Source organism: Macrobrachium nipponense, chromosome 10 (genome assembly GCF_015104395.2).
Source record: "Macrobrachium nipponense isolate FS-2020 chromosome 10, ASM1510439v2, whole genome shotgun sequence".
In the NCBI taxonomy this organism is placed as follows: domain Eukaryota; kingdom Metazoa; phylum Arthropoda; class Malacostraca; order Decapoda; family Palaemonidae; genus Macrobrachium; species Macrobrachium nipponense.
Genome location: NC_087204.1, coordinates 35,466,362 through 35,481,800, shown reverse-complemented (window position 1 = coordinate 35,481,800; position 15,439 = coordinate 35,466,362). Strand labels below are relative to the sequence as shown.

Here is a 15,439-nt window from a genome sequence, read left to right as displayed (position 1 = left end):
AATATTCATTTACTCTTCATGAATATTTCCCAAAATCTGCATTGAGATATAACGAAGAATTTACCAAAATATTTATGAATATTTCGCAAAGATTTTCTAAATTTCCATTGATATTAAAGAACATTTTCAGACATATTGTCAATATTTCTGTAAAGATAAGTTTTTATACACAACCTAACGAAGTATTCATTGAATTGTTTTTCATATGATGAAGAATTTATGCAAATAAAACACTATACTTTCACATCAATTTTTCTTTTTTAATTATCCATTGGATAGTTTTAAACGCAAAATTTTTCATTATTTTGTTTTTTTTTTAATAAACCAAAACTTATTTATTCGGTATTTTAAGGAAGTATTCAAGTTCTACCAAGATTCTCTAAACTACCCGCTGATGACTAACTGCGATTTCCTTTTGACCATTGCAGAATGTGTCTTGCCTTTCATATGATGAAGAATTTATTCAAATAAAACACTACTTCACATCATTTTTTCTAATAATCCATTGATATTTAACGAACATTTTTCATTATTTTTTAATAAACCAAAACTTATTTATTCGGTATTTTAAGGAAGTATTCAAGTTCTACCAAGATTCTCTAAACTACCCGCTGATGACTTACTACGATTTCCTTTTGACCATTGCAGAATGTGTCTTGCCAACTTCTTCACATCATTTTTCTAATTATCCATTGATATTTAACGAACATTTTTTTTTTAATAAACCAAAACTTATTTATACGGTATTTTATGGAAATATTCAAGTTCTACAAAGATTCTCTAAACTACCCCCTGATGACTAACTACGATTTCCTTTTGACCATTGCAGAATGTGTCTTGCCAGCGGTATGGCGAGGGGCTTGGTTCCACTCGGGAATGGCCACCGTCAACATAGACGAAACTACAGTCTCTTCCAAGGGCACCTGCCTAGAAAACGACCGGGACCGATACCTCTTCCATGACAAGTAAGTCTTGCAGAAGTTTTCAGTGTGGTTCATCTCCTCCTTGACAGTTGAGTCAAGTTTTCTTAGGTATGGTCAGGGACAAGTACTTGTTCTTTTCCATAAATTTAAGAAATATTTCTTTCAGTAACCTTTAGTGCAACTTAACATAGTTTATTTTTTGAGGCTTAGAAGGAAGGATATATTTCCAGATACGTATGTTTGCTCTTTCAATGGCTAGTTTAGTAGATATCCTACTTTGAGACAGTTCAGGATGATTTTTCTAATCCTTCTGGCAAGTTAGTATATATATATATATATATCTCACTTCTTTTCTCGGAACAAGTAAGTAGACGTTTTTCTTCTCGGAACTGCCTTGCATAGTTCCTTCTTATCCAGTGGAACGCTCACTTGGTGATAAGTCATAGCGACGTATGATGAATGCTAATGAATGCCTTTTATTCAAAAGCCACAAAGACGAGTGATACTGTTAAATTTCTTTAAGCCAAGGTCTAAAGCAAGTGCTCATGTTAAGTGTGACGATCTTACTTGAAAGTTTTCACCGACCAATTTTAGTTTCAGAGAACCCAGTGTATAACATTTTTGTCATAACGCACTTGTTAACTGTAATATAAATTGGGTTCAGTCATTTTTTTTTATATTTCTTGACGTTTCGGTTATAGTTTTTTTTTTTTTTATCCGCATGTTGATCTCTCTCCTACGAGGAGAACGAAAATATACAGTAAACTTGTCATAACTTCTGTCTTGCAAAAACATCATGAAAGTGGCATTATTGCTGCTATATAGCCTCCGTGTGATTACCGCAATCGACATAGTAGTTTATATGACTTTTTTGTTGCTCTCAGCAAAGGTATTCGTTTGATAATAACCAAACTTGATTTTCTGGGAGGCATTTTCATCACAGCGAAATATAAAGTTTCGGATATCTCTTGACTTGTCCCGATCGAGGCTTGTTTTGTCGAAGGGAACGTTGCTAACTTTCCAGCTGGTGGTAGGTAAGCTTATCCTCGGATATTATTATACCCGGGCAAGAACTTGCATGGGCGCTTTGTTGTCGGTAATGAAGTGGATTCCTTTGAATATTGAAGAGGAGTCAGTCCTTTTACAAAATGAAAACGCTCCGACAAATATGTAATTCAGTTTTTGATATCTTTCATCCACTTTGTATTTGCTATTAAGTTAATTTTTTTTATGCCAATTCCGAATTTCTATGGAAACCAGAACTTGAAGTTATTCCGTCCTAGAGAAAACCGATCCATTCGCCATGAACTTCGAGTGTTCAAGTTTTGGAAAGCGTATAGAATTTGCTCCTCCTCCTCCTCCTCCTCCTCCTCCTCCTCCTCCTCCTCCTCCTCCTCCTCCTTCTTGCACGGATTTATGCTTTCACGGAGATGCCAGAAAAGTATCGGCAAAGGGAGGGTGCGAATCCTGTGATACACTGAATGAAAGAGCGGCCGACCTCTATATCTTCCCTCCTGTCCGTGCCTGGCCATGTGACCAGAGTCAGTCATGTGGTGGTGAAATACCATCTAAACGACGAGGGTATCCTAAGGTTATTTTATTGACGACTGAAATTATTTGTTAGGATACTAAAGCAAATTAAGTAGTTAACGTTTCATTAGAATGTGATTGAAGGGCTGTGATTCTTGATAGTAATCCGCAGAAATTTTTTAGAGCATGAAAATAATCGTCTCTCGGTTGAAATAGATAGAAGTTTTGCGTTCAAAAATACAATTATTATTATTATTATTATTTTTTACTTCACTCTTCACGTGTAAAACACTGCCCACCCCACCCCACTCATCAACGTTCTTTTTGTGATAAGAGAAAGCATTTGACATGGCCGATAGTGGCGCTACGGACATTATCTAGCGAGATGTACACCCAACATTCCGTTTTATTATGGGCTTGGTATAGCAGATGTTCCTTTATGATATAGCACTTGCAGTTTCCCAGCGTGGCTTTTGCATGTTGCAGCATTGGTTTCACCCATTATTATTCTTAGTAATATAAGTCTTATTCAGTTTTACCAACTGTTTTTATTATTATTTTTTCTTTTTTTGGTCTATCACAGTCCTCCAATTCGACTGGGTGTTATTTATAGTGTGGGGTTCCGGGTTGCATCCTGCCTCCTTAGGAGTCCATCACTTTTCTTACTATGTGTGCCGTTTCTAGGATCACACTTCTGCATGAGTCCTGGAGCTACTTCAGCCTCTACTTTTTCTAGATTCCTTTTCAGGGATCTTGGGATCGCGCCTAGTGTTCCTATGATTATGGGTACGATTTCCACTGATATATCCCATATCCTTCTTATTTCTGTTTTCAATCAAGAACAAAGTATCACTCATTGATGTCGCAATACCATGGGACACCAGAGTTGAAGTGAAAGAGATCTGAAAATAGAAATTATTATTATTATTATTATTATTATTATTATTATTATTATTATTATTTATTATTATTATTATTATTATTATTATTATTATTATTACCAGTAACAAAAATAATAGAGACGGAAATTTATATATTGGCAGAAAATGAAATGCTAGGTTTTTTAAAACACCAAACCTTCATTACGTTAACGGCCCTAGAGTTCTTCCCCTACCTCATGCAATATCGTAGCAAAATCTTCATACTCTTTTTCATTCCTGATGGTCTTTCAGGTTCTATTGCCTGTGCTATTTCATAAATTTCCATTCCTCATGAGGAAAAGCGCCAAATTTTCAGATAAAGATTTCATGTGTTTGATCTCCATTCATGTACACACACAATATGTATTTGTGTATGTGTATATGTGTATATATATATATATATATATATATCTATATATAATATATGTAATGTATGTATATATATATAAATGTATGTTATATATATATATATATATATATACAATATATATAGATATATATTTATATAATTTATACTAAAGCGAACTTGTGTCTGGAGAGAAATGCTGTAAAGGGTATAATAGGTCACCACTCGAATACTCTCTCTCTCTCTCTCTCTCTCTCTCTCTCTCTCTCTCTCTCTCTCTCTCTCTGAAATTACGCGACTCTTTCTAAAGCATCATTTGTTTCGGGAGTGTACTTGAAACCACTTGACTTCGTTCAGCAACCTTTCGTTTTTATATAGGAAGTGAAACAAATTGAGACGGAAATATTTCCACTAATGAATTGTGCACTTTTTTCTCTCTCTCTTTTTTCTTGAAGGTAAAATCATGCTCATTTGCGCTATTCAAATAAAAATAGCGAACTAATTTTTCCTTTCATTTTGTGAAGGTGCAGTGATGGGAAATTTGGCCTTCGCTTCAAGGCTGATATTATTTTAGATGTTATTAAAGTTATTAATTTTCTTGTTGCTTTTGGCACTTTTTTTTTCTTATGTTATTGGGAAGGGAAAGTACATATTTAAAGAATTCAAATCTCGAGATTAGGTTAAGTTTTGATAGCAAACTACATGCAGTAGGGTACATACCATCAGTACTGCCAACTACTTTTCTCGGTCACGCTTTTAAAAGGAGGAGAGAGAGAGAGAGAAGAGAGAAGAGAGAGAGAGAGGAGAGAGAGAGAAGAGAGAGAGAGAGAGAGAGGCCTCATAATTCATGTTTTGACGGAATATTCAGCGTCATAAAAGGGGCGGTTAAGAAGTGACCTAATTCTTTCAAATAGGTCGTTAAGCGTTGAGGGCGAAGCATGGCGAGGTCATTAATTTGAGTGAGTACAGCTCGTTAAATCTTCAAGGAGAGAGCATTCAGGAGAGAGCCGGGTCCTTCCAGATTTGTATCACACTTCGTTAAACTTCTCCGCCTCGCCTGCCTTCGTCTATCGCTTCTAAAAGCACTATAACCACTGCGCGACTTCGACGAACTTGCAGATCATGAAGAAAAATAATATAAGAGAAATTTTTTTTAATTCGTGGTATGAATTCGTTCGTTTTAAGTAGCCAGAATGAATACGATATTAAGAAAATCAAGTACTGATTAATGTTGCCAGAATAGTAAGAAGTAAACGTTTTCTTTAACTTGTATATAATCAAGTAAAACAAACGAAGTGTACAAATTTTATGTAAAAAGGACTTTAACCACTGCAACCATCAGAATGAACTTTCGTTTGCAAACAATGAAAAAAAAGGAAAGAAGAACTTTATTTTGTTTAAAAATGTTCAAATATAAACAATAAAATGCAGAAGAAACTAAAGTAACCATAGCTAATCCGACAGTCATGATGTAAAACAGTAAATAAGAGTAAAAAGACGTGATAAGAATTTTGTTCGTATAAACAATAACAAAATTAGAATTGCGGAGTTTAGAAACAAAACATATGGTAAAAAAGTTACTATTTCTACGAACTCGCATGCAGCATAAAAAAAAAAAAGTAAAAATTTTGCTGGCTGTAGAAAAAAAAAGACCATTGAAAAAAATAGGGAAACATAGTACAAAAAAATTAATGTAAAAATAGTATGCATGTTTGGCTCCAAGTTCGCTTTTAAGGAAATACGAAAATGCAAAATAACTGAAATACAAAGGAAAATGTTCAGTCAGTCTGAGCTACACCAATTCAACTGTGGTCGGCATTTAAAAATTTGACCTCGCTTGAAGGGATCAAACAAAGCAAAACTTGTTGAAAATGAGATAATAGCAACTAAATGAAGCAGCCAGGTTTGTTTACCTGTTTCAGTCGTACTTGTGCATGAGTGTCTGTTGCCTGGCTATAAGCTATTAATACTTCGGTGTCGTGTTAGATATGCATGAGACCAGAGATCCACAGTAGGCCTCTTATAAGCCAAATTTACCTGTTCTCACTCAAGTGAAAGGCTGGAAAAATGAAGAAATTGGAAGTGCTGTTGTGGTAAAGATTTCTGATATGAAACGACGGTCGAACCTGAGATGGTGCGGGCATGTGGTAAGATGAATGTGAGCAATGACTCAATCTGCTAGGAGTAGAAGTGTTTAGTGATAGAAAATGATTTCGATAGAAATAGTTAGAGAAGTTGCATCGGTGCAGCCCATTCCTTATCTTAAGAATATAGTCTAAAACTAACAATCCTGATTCGCTGTTTATTAGTATGAACCTTAAAGTGAATTGAGATATGTGTTTACTTATCCGTATATATAAACACGCCACCTATAGCACTCTCTCTCTCTCTCTCTCTCTCTCTCTCTCTCTCTCTCTCTCTCTCTCTCTCTCTCTCTCTCTCTGTACATTGAACGTCAAGTTAATTCATGTCCTCGTTAATTGCGTGGCTCGTGAATGACCAGAACGCATTCAAATGATAGAATGAAGTCGCTCGTCTTAAAAGGAAAAGGAATAAAAAAGTAATTTTCAGATCTAATTCTGGCGTAAGTAAAAGTGGCTATTTTAAAGCTGTGTTTCGGTGTGGAATGGAAAAGCAATATTCTTCATAGTTGTTGTGTTCAAGTAGTCTAAATATACAGATGCGAATTTCAGAACGCTTAACTTTTTCGTAGCTTCCTAACTTGTGCATGCAAGCTCACTAAACTTCGATAATAGCTTAGGGACCTTCCCAAACGATTCCTGACCTCGCTGCGATTCAGTTTCACGGTTTACCCAGGGGGCAAGAGTCCTTGCGGCTCCTATGTCGGCCTAATCTCACAATAACATCATTACTGGAAATACATATTTGTCTTCGCATAAAAGCCACTACAAATATTGCAAGTATTCTGGAAGATTATCCTTATAAAAAAACAACTAGTAACTTCTACACTTGAAACTGCAAGTATCTTATTAACCAAACGATGATGATCATCTCTGAGAATGGATGCGTGTAAAGACAATGGAAAGAAAATTAGAGCCATGCAACATTTCCCGTTGATGACGAAATGATAAAACATGCTCGAAGGAAGGTGTACGAACCAGAAGGTAGCCAGTGTCCACCTCTGGTTCGAAATCATAATCCATAAACGCCTGCCAAATGGAGAGGCCTTTTCCCTTCGCATTCCAAGCCCAACTTCAAAGACGCCGCCGCCCTCGACCGTAAACGTAGACTTACAGCCACACAGATACAACTCCCAGGCTTGTCTCTTCTCACACCCCCCCCCCCCCCCACTCCCTCCCTCAGACCCCATGTCACCCCATCCTCCTCTTCCTCCTCGGCCTTGTCCTCCTCCTTACCAGCCCCCTGGGGAGACGCAAAGGGCCACGTGTGCCACACTTAATTAGGCATGAGAGCAAGATTCCCCGAGCGTTTATTACCTCTGAAGTCATGCGTCGTTGGGCCCTGGCGAGTCTACAGACTTTCTCGTTAGACTCCCATTAAACACTCAACAACGTAGTATAATTCGTCATATCATAGGATTATACGGAGAGCGAGCCTACGTTAACTTGTATACGGACTGTAGGGAAGGACGAAAGGGGCTGGGAGACAGACAGCTCGGGGAAGATGGGAGGGAAACAAGCCAGCTTCTTCTTCTTCTTCTTGTAGATTTACCCAGCTTATGGTGGCACTGGCTCTTGCTCCCAGATCGATCTCTTAAGAAGAACTATCGTAGAAAGTCACAAAACAAACGTATTTTGATATGAGATCTAGCTGAAGTACTTCAACTCTTTTTAGACTGAGCAGTGAGAAAGTAAGGTACTTGAGCATGCGTAGTCACGCATGAAGAAATTATTAGAAATGTTATTCCTTTTCAAATTAAAAATGGTATTCAGTTTCCGAGTTGCTGATCGATGCCTAATGTGCCGTAAGCATGAAAAAGATTTCGGATGAGAATGATGCATGCTTTAGTGTTTCATTTTCTTTGCATCCGTGGAAAAATATGCTTTAATCATCTCTGGGAATTTTGAAGAAGTAGCATGAGACAGTTTTTGTGTTATAAATTCGCTATCAGCTAATGAAATTACGCTGAGGAGAGTCAAATCGCTTAAAACTATATATGAAAGATACTTGATTGCAGGAAGAAAGTGAATGCATCTGGAAAAGGACTTCTTAGATGACAAATCAAAGTCAATTAAAAGGTAACATAAGTGTCAAGATAGGCTACTCAAGACCGAAAACATGCAAGGGAAATTGGCAGATAAAAACATTGAAGAAAGTCGATTAAAGAAAAAAAACACATATACGCTACTAATAGTACGTAAAAATAATGACTGAAATAGGATTTGCTTAAAGCTTAAAAAAAATATTCAGTTATCCTATTATAAACAGGACATTAACACGACAGAGTAGCATGTGAGATAAAAAAAGAAACTGATATTAAGATACTGCATCCCGTGATAAAAAAATTTATATATATATATATATATATATATATAATATTATATGTATATATGTGTGTATGTATGTGTATATAGTACATATACATACATACATACACACAGACTGCAAACACTCCAATGCCAGTAGGACTGTTTTCTATTCATATTGTGTCACTACTACCTGGTTACTAACGAGAGAGAGAGAGAGAGAGAGAGAGAGAGAGAGAGAGAGAGAGAGAGAGAGATTACTGAAAATTCCAGGTTATCGTTTACTTGCTCATCTTGGCACAGCTCCTCTCTCTCTCTCCTCTCTCTCTCTCTCTCTCTCTCTCTCCTCTCCTCCTCTCTCTCATGTTTTGAATCTAAAACGTAATTTTCTGATAATAGGAAGCATAACCTTTCAACCCCTTTTGTCGCGTACTTTTTTTAAACAAAGACTAGGAAAACAACTAAAAGCGAAAGCGAGTTATTTAAAGATATTTTCCACCGTTCGATTGGCCAATCGGGTTTCATGTTGCCATTTGCTTCATCTTTTACGTATTCGTTCCGTACTCGCACCAATATCAGCTCACTTTTTGTTTTCTGCGGTTGATTTGTCAGTAGTTTGAATGTCGACCTGCCATGGCGAAAACAATCACTTCAGATTATTGCATATCGTGGTGTTGAACATCTTCTCCGAATGGAGTAACCTTATTTATATTTATCTCGGAGAATCTTGAAAAAACCATTGAGAGGGATTATTTCCCCCTAATTCACTATAATGACCCTCCTATAAAGTCTTTTCGTTTATATGATATATCTCCAAGGCGCGGTCATCTGATTCAAAAGCTTACTGTGAATGCGTAAACAAATATGTTTACTTTCTTTGTGTTGGAGGATTAAATCCCCGGTGTTCACCTTGTGCTCGTGGGAGAACGACCTCTATTTGCAAACTTAGACGAGGTATTTAAGACAAGTAGTCTCTCCTCTCATATCGAAGTAAAAGCTGTAATTAAGTACATCTTTCTATTCAGACCTATTTCATGTTTTTTTTTTTTATCCAGTGATAAATATTCTTGAATATTGCTCTAATTAAGGACTAATTTTCAAGCACACGCTCATTTTGTTGTTTATTTATTTATTTATTTATTTAATTTTGTCTTTTTTTATTGTAACTTCCACGATTTTTATTCGGCATACCGTCTTCCTTTTTTACCTAAATCCCCATTTTATATCCAATTATTCATCTATTGCTATGTATATATATACTATATGTATAGAAATAGATAGATAGATAGATAGCAACAAATGAATAGATTTATATACTGTATATAGTATATATTATATATATATATATATATATATATATATATATATCTATATATAGCGATAGATGAATAGATAGACGGATATAAAATGGGGATTTGGTAAAAAGGTAAGACTATATTTAAATCAGTATTTCAGAATATTTGATGCCGGATGAAAATTGCGGAAGCTAGAATAGAAAAAAAGAATAACGTGTAAATGAAAAGAAGTCCTTAATTAAAGCAATATCCAGAATATTTATTACCGGATGAGAATCCTGAATGCCGGAATTAAAAAAGAAAAGAAAAAAAAAAACTTGAAATGGGTGTCTGAATAGAAAGCCTTGCAAGGGGATATGTGATGAATTGCTTCATTTTTGCATTTCTGAGATATCAGTTTTTATGAATACTTGGTAATGGATGAAGATCATGAATGTGTATATAGATAATATATTATATATAAGTATATATATATATATATATATATATATATAATATATATTATATATATATTTATATATATATATATATATATATAATATATATACTATATATAATATATACATATATATATATATATATATATATATATATATATAGATATCTATATATATATATAGATATATATAAGAATATATATATATATATATATATATGTATATATATATACATATATTATATATATATACATATAATATATACTAGCCTTCATGATCTTCATCCATACCAAGTATTCTTAAAAACTGATATCTCAGGAATGAAGTAATTCATCTCATATCCCCTTGAAAGCCTTAAGGTTGGAATCCAAACATTGAAACTCGTAATTGCTCACGTGTAATTGCTCATGACGTTAATTGAACGAGTATGCCACTTTTGCCTTAACAAGGGCGCTTAATGAATTCAACGCCATGCCACTGCATAAAGAGAACGTTCGATTTTGAGTTTTTTATTTTTTCCTTTGCCTGTGGAATACCTGCATGCTTTTTTTTTTATTTGCGTTCTTGTAGCGTCTACGCAAGTCCGCGTGTTTGTTTTGAGGAAAGAAGTCTTCATCACTGAATGGGAGGGTTGTTCTTCTGATTGAAAAATCTCCTCCATAGATGTTTTATAATCTGAGCGACCACTTGTGCTGAGGGTCATTCTCGAAGGATGAAAGGCACCTCGACTCCGAGTCCACTCCAGGGTTAATGATAGCGAAGGGCCAGAAGTGGTTCTGGGAATAGCCTTAGGCTAAGGGAGGCCATAGGAGATAAAAGATTTAGACCAATAGACCTGGCACCGCCAGTCGAAGATAATAAAAAAAAGTGTCTCACGTCAGTTGCATAGATGACGAAGGTGCTGAGGAGGTGGAGGTCTCCCCTTGCCAGTCACGCCAAAACAGCGAGAATTAAGAGGAATTCTTTGGGTATGGGTACCGTGTTGCCAGCTTCAGTCTTGTGCATCATTACCGTCAGCGAATCACACATACGCTCGTGAATGTAGGGCTTCTGGAATTATGTAATTACCTAAATACTGTTGCTGTATTTAAGTGATGAAGGACGATGGTGATATGTCTAGAAATTATGATAAGTATTTAAATGATGACTGGGAGTCGATTTTGCGGTTCCTTAGATCATGAAAATGGTTTCTGCACATATTTTGATAAGAGTGTATTTCCCATCAGGTATCTTGTTTTACTATTCCGAATGTAGTATTTCTATGCTTCCAGTTCCGTACAGTTTGTGATGCCACATTATGACTGCTATTCCTGGAAATAGATTTTTACTGCCTTTAATTTTTTTTATCTGTACTTCATGTCATAACACCATCTAAAACACAGACAAAAGTTTTGTGTGTTTAAAAGAATCTCTTGAATCCCACCATAATATGAAATATTACGATACTACGGAGAAGAATCTAATCATATGTTAAACCCTTTATTGCTGTGTTATCCCTAAAGGTAAAATCACTATTTTAAATTTTTTTATGTTTTTGTTTGTAGTTCTATAAGTGATTCATCAGTAGATATCCTAGAGAGAGAGAGAGAGAGAGAGAGAGAGAGAGAGAGAGAGAGAGAGAGAGTCTCAGCGTCTTGAGATCTTTGCAAATTGAGGGTGCGTTCAGATGATCACTAAATCGTGCCGGAAACGGTGTTTCCCCATGGAAAGTTATGGATCATCACTGGTTCGAGTCTTTTTTTCTCTAATAACAGGCTAGAAACATCAGTTCACGAACCTCATCTGGAGTGAAATTGCCTGATTTTTATTTCCCGGTAAAAGGTGGTCGTGACTGACCGATGGAATAAATCACCAGAAATGGGAAGTCAGTCAGACCATAGGGCCACAATCAGGGTCACGATCGTACCATTAGGTCATAATCAAGGTCACGCATGATTTGCAAACGAGATCTTTTAAGGAATATTTTGGAGTCAATTGTTGTCTCGATAGGTTTTCCCTTCTCCACCGAAGTGCTATTTGCTGTTTATGGTTTAACTCTGAAATATACAACGTTTGTACATTTTAGGGGGGAGGGTGGGGTAGGGGGAGCGGGACCGAGGGGGCCTGCTGACCTGGAACCCTGCTTCTTTTCCTTGTTCAAGTATGCCAGCTTTAGTGAGTTGAACACCACTTATTGATTTTCTTTCGTTTTTCTTCGCTTTTTGCTGTGAGCCAAAAAGTGTGTACCAATTTATTTTCTCTTATCTGAAGCTATCACAATTTTAGGGTTTCGCAACCCTTTTCGTATATAAGACCTGGATGAGAAGGGACCTGGATGAGAAGGCTACCGCATTGAAACCGACAGGGACTGTATTTATATCTGAGATTGGCTAAAACCTTATGAGATTCTGATATGGTATTCGTCATTCTTGAAAGTCGTCGAATCTGGTAGCATGAGAATAAAGGGAAATAGCTATTTATATTACTTACATTCATTTCAGATTCAAGGTTATAGAAAGTCACGAAGGAAGTTCCTCTTACTAAATAAATCGAGGATCTCTCTCTCTCTCTCTCTCTCTCTCTCTCTCTCTCTCTCTCTCTCTCAAAATATCAGGAAATCGCGTGCAGTGACTTGGGACCGAAGACAGGGTCTCCCCCATCGCCGGTGAGCAACTTCTGCGATTATCGTCGGAGATAAGTCCGTAGAGCTGAGCAAACAAAAGGCAGAGAGAGAGAGAGAGAGAGAGAGAGAGAGAGAGAGAAGAGAGAGAGGAAGTTTTGGAAGGAAAGCAAATGTAGAGGAGAAAACTGTGCATTATGTCTGTTGTACATGCAATCTTTGCTAAGGGCAGGTGGTGGGGTAGGGGGTTCTTTCGCCCAATTTCTTGAGGGCTTGGGTTTTGGGGATTTTGGGATACCCTGGGTACCCCCGTTGCTATCCTGGGGGTGTGTGTCTCGGGGAAGAAGTGAGGTGGGAGTATGTGTTTGCTACCGATCTCCGGTCGACATGTTTATAAACATTGACATACTCCTCAAGCATCACATGGAACGTATTCAGAGTTATGGCCATGTTTGTCTGCTTTGTGCAGGCTGTCTTTCTGTATTTGGATATCTTCGATACTTTTAGCTTGCCGTTCAAAGCCAAACACGAGCAAGCAGTTCCAGAAGACTTGTGAGATTTACATTTAAGATCGAAGTTGAAGAAGACCGGTCTGAATACCATCGAGAGATTAAATTTTCCCTCCTCAGAAGAGGCGTCTCCAGAAGAAGGGTTGAGGCCTCGTCTTCTCAACAGTCTGTTTGGAAGGAGGAAGCTGTTAGCTCAGTTGACCCTTGCCGATGCTGGTTCGCGCGGTGGGCGGTAGGCTGCAACTGAACTTTGCAAATGCGAACCCAGCTATATTCATTGCATTTGTATTCCAGCTTTTGTTTCCATAGGCACTCCTCTGGTCCTCCATGCTTTTCATGCTTTCCATGCTCACTTATGTGGTTCTGCTATTTTCTCATCCTACCTTCACCAGCAACATTTACTCCAATAATTTTTCACAATTTGTACTAACTTTTATTATCCCAGCTTCCTGGATGTCATTCCTCTTTTATGATCTGATCTTGCTTGCATTCACTTTTGACATTTCTCCTGTTAAACATATTCTTTCGCCAGTCTCCGTAAGTTCTTTTCACATTCACCAGTTACAATGTGTCGTATGTGTAGTTGCAAAACTGTGGAAATATAATTCGTAAAGAGGGCGTTTGGATAATACTGAGACAAACGACACGGCAACCCCAAACACCTTTCTCATTCTCAAGTCGAAAAGGAAATTTTACAGGTCTTGATTAAATTTTTGGAAACTACAGGGACAAAATTTATGTTTAGAAATGAGAAGAAAGGACGTTAACATATTCTCTCTCTCTCTCTCTCTCTCTCTCTCTCTCTCTCTCTCTCTCTCTCAGATCATTTCTTTTTGCGTACACTGCCTTTAATCTTTCTTGATATCGTATAGCAGTAAAATATATCCCGTAACATTTAGTCAACCATATCCGAAAAGGGTTCGGTTGGTTCAGATAGAGACCCAGAAAGGTTAACAAGTGGCGCTCTATATCTCAGGATGCCAGGTACCTGGCTTTCTGGTGAATGCTGGCAACATTTTCATTGTTGACCTTTGCTGTTGCTCCCCTTTTCCTTTTTATTCGTTTTTTACGATTTTTCACCCTTGTTTAATCTTTGGGATTTCTCTTTCCCATTTATCCTTGGAACTTCTTTCCCACCCTTGCAATTGTAGAGGAATCAAATAACAAAATGACAGTCAGATATTTCCTGTGTCTATAGGTATAGTATCTTCTGTAATACGGTTGATCCCACACAAAGAGGATTAAAGCCTATAAGCGCAGGGAAAGTGGGATCTGAACTCGTGCTGTAGAGGATTAATCCGCATTCATGATGCTTTTACTTTGTTTGATGGTTTGTTTTATGACTGCCTTCGTTTGCTCTTCTGTTGTTCAGTGTTTAGATTAGAGCAAATTGGATGGCTCTCCCTCTCTCTCCTGTGATCTTCGGTTTAAATCTTATCTCATTCGGCTTTCCTGCCTTTAAGAGTCAGTTCGCCAACTGATTTCACTCCATCATTTCAAGTAACGCCGATTCCTCACTTTCTTTCTCGCTCCCTCTCTCTCTCTCTCTCTCTCTCACTTTTTGCTCCCTGCGAATTGCATCCTATATATACATTTGTGCAAGTGCGTTTGCTTGTTTGGACGGGAATGGACCTAGATGGGATTTTTTCACCTTTCACGTTGCATTGTAACGCCTCTCCCCCCACCTCTCCACCCCTTTCTCTCTTCTCCCATGGCCTCTGTTATTTTTTTTTTTTCATTTTTTTTTTTTTTCTTTTTGCTTTATCCTATTTCTGCGGTGACGTCGTTGGTGCACTGCACTTGAGGAGAAGGTACTGCAGGGGCGACTGCAGGGACCCTTTCATTTCCAAGGGGAAATGTTCGGTACATAGTTTAACACTTGAGGATTTTAATTTCGCCATGTTACGTCGAGGTTTCTGTCTCTTCCCCAATCGGATTTTGCTACCCGTTTTTAATTTAGGATTAAGGATGTGTCTGCTTCGTTTCATTTCAGGATTGTGAGATTTGTATCACTGGTTTGTTGTTAGCGTGTTTTTGTACACGTCTTTACGATACGAATTTGTGGTGCTGGAATCTTATTTTAATTCTGTTTATAACGTTAAAATTTGTCTTGTTTTAATTTTTTTTTTTTTTTATTGACTGAGGTTTTGGGCTGTTTTCAGTCAGATCTGCAGCCTGGTTGTGGGTTTCTAAAAGCTTCTTCATCTTTTCAAATAATGTTCAATATAGAGGTCAATTTGGTCTTGATATTTTCACTTTTCCTCCCAGCTAAAAAATAAAAAATAAAAAAATAGAAAATAAAATTACAGGATCATATTTAACCTTAGTTTATGGCGTGGCAATTGCTGGCTCTGCATTGCTATAGCATCGCTCATCCACCCAGACATATTATTCATACACTGGGAGTTTACCGGATGTAATTAATTGTACCG

The 15,439-nt window shown here is 37.0% G+C and overlaps 1 protein-coding gene across 1 annotated transcript in view; it reads left to right on the top strand.

The window, feature by feature from the left end:
* LOC135223565 (uncharacterized) overlaps positions 1 to 15,439 on the top strand; it is a 442,274-nt gene that overhangs the window by 192,384 nt on the left and 234,451 nt on the right. The window contains exon 2 of the mRNA XM_064262080.1: positions 830 to 965. Within this exon, the coding sequence (XP_064118150.1) occupies positions 830 to 965 (136 nt within the window). The remainder of the gene's footprint in view (positions 1 to 829; positions 966 to 15,439) is intronic.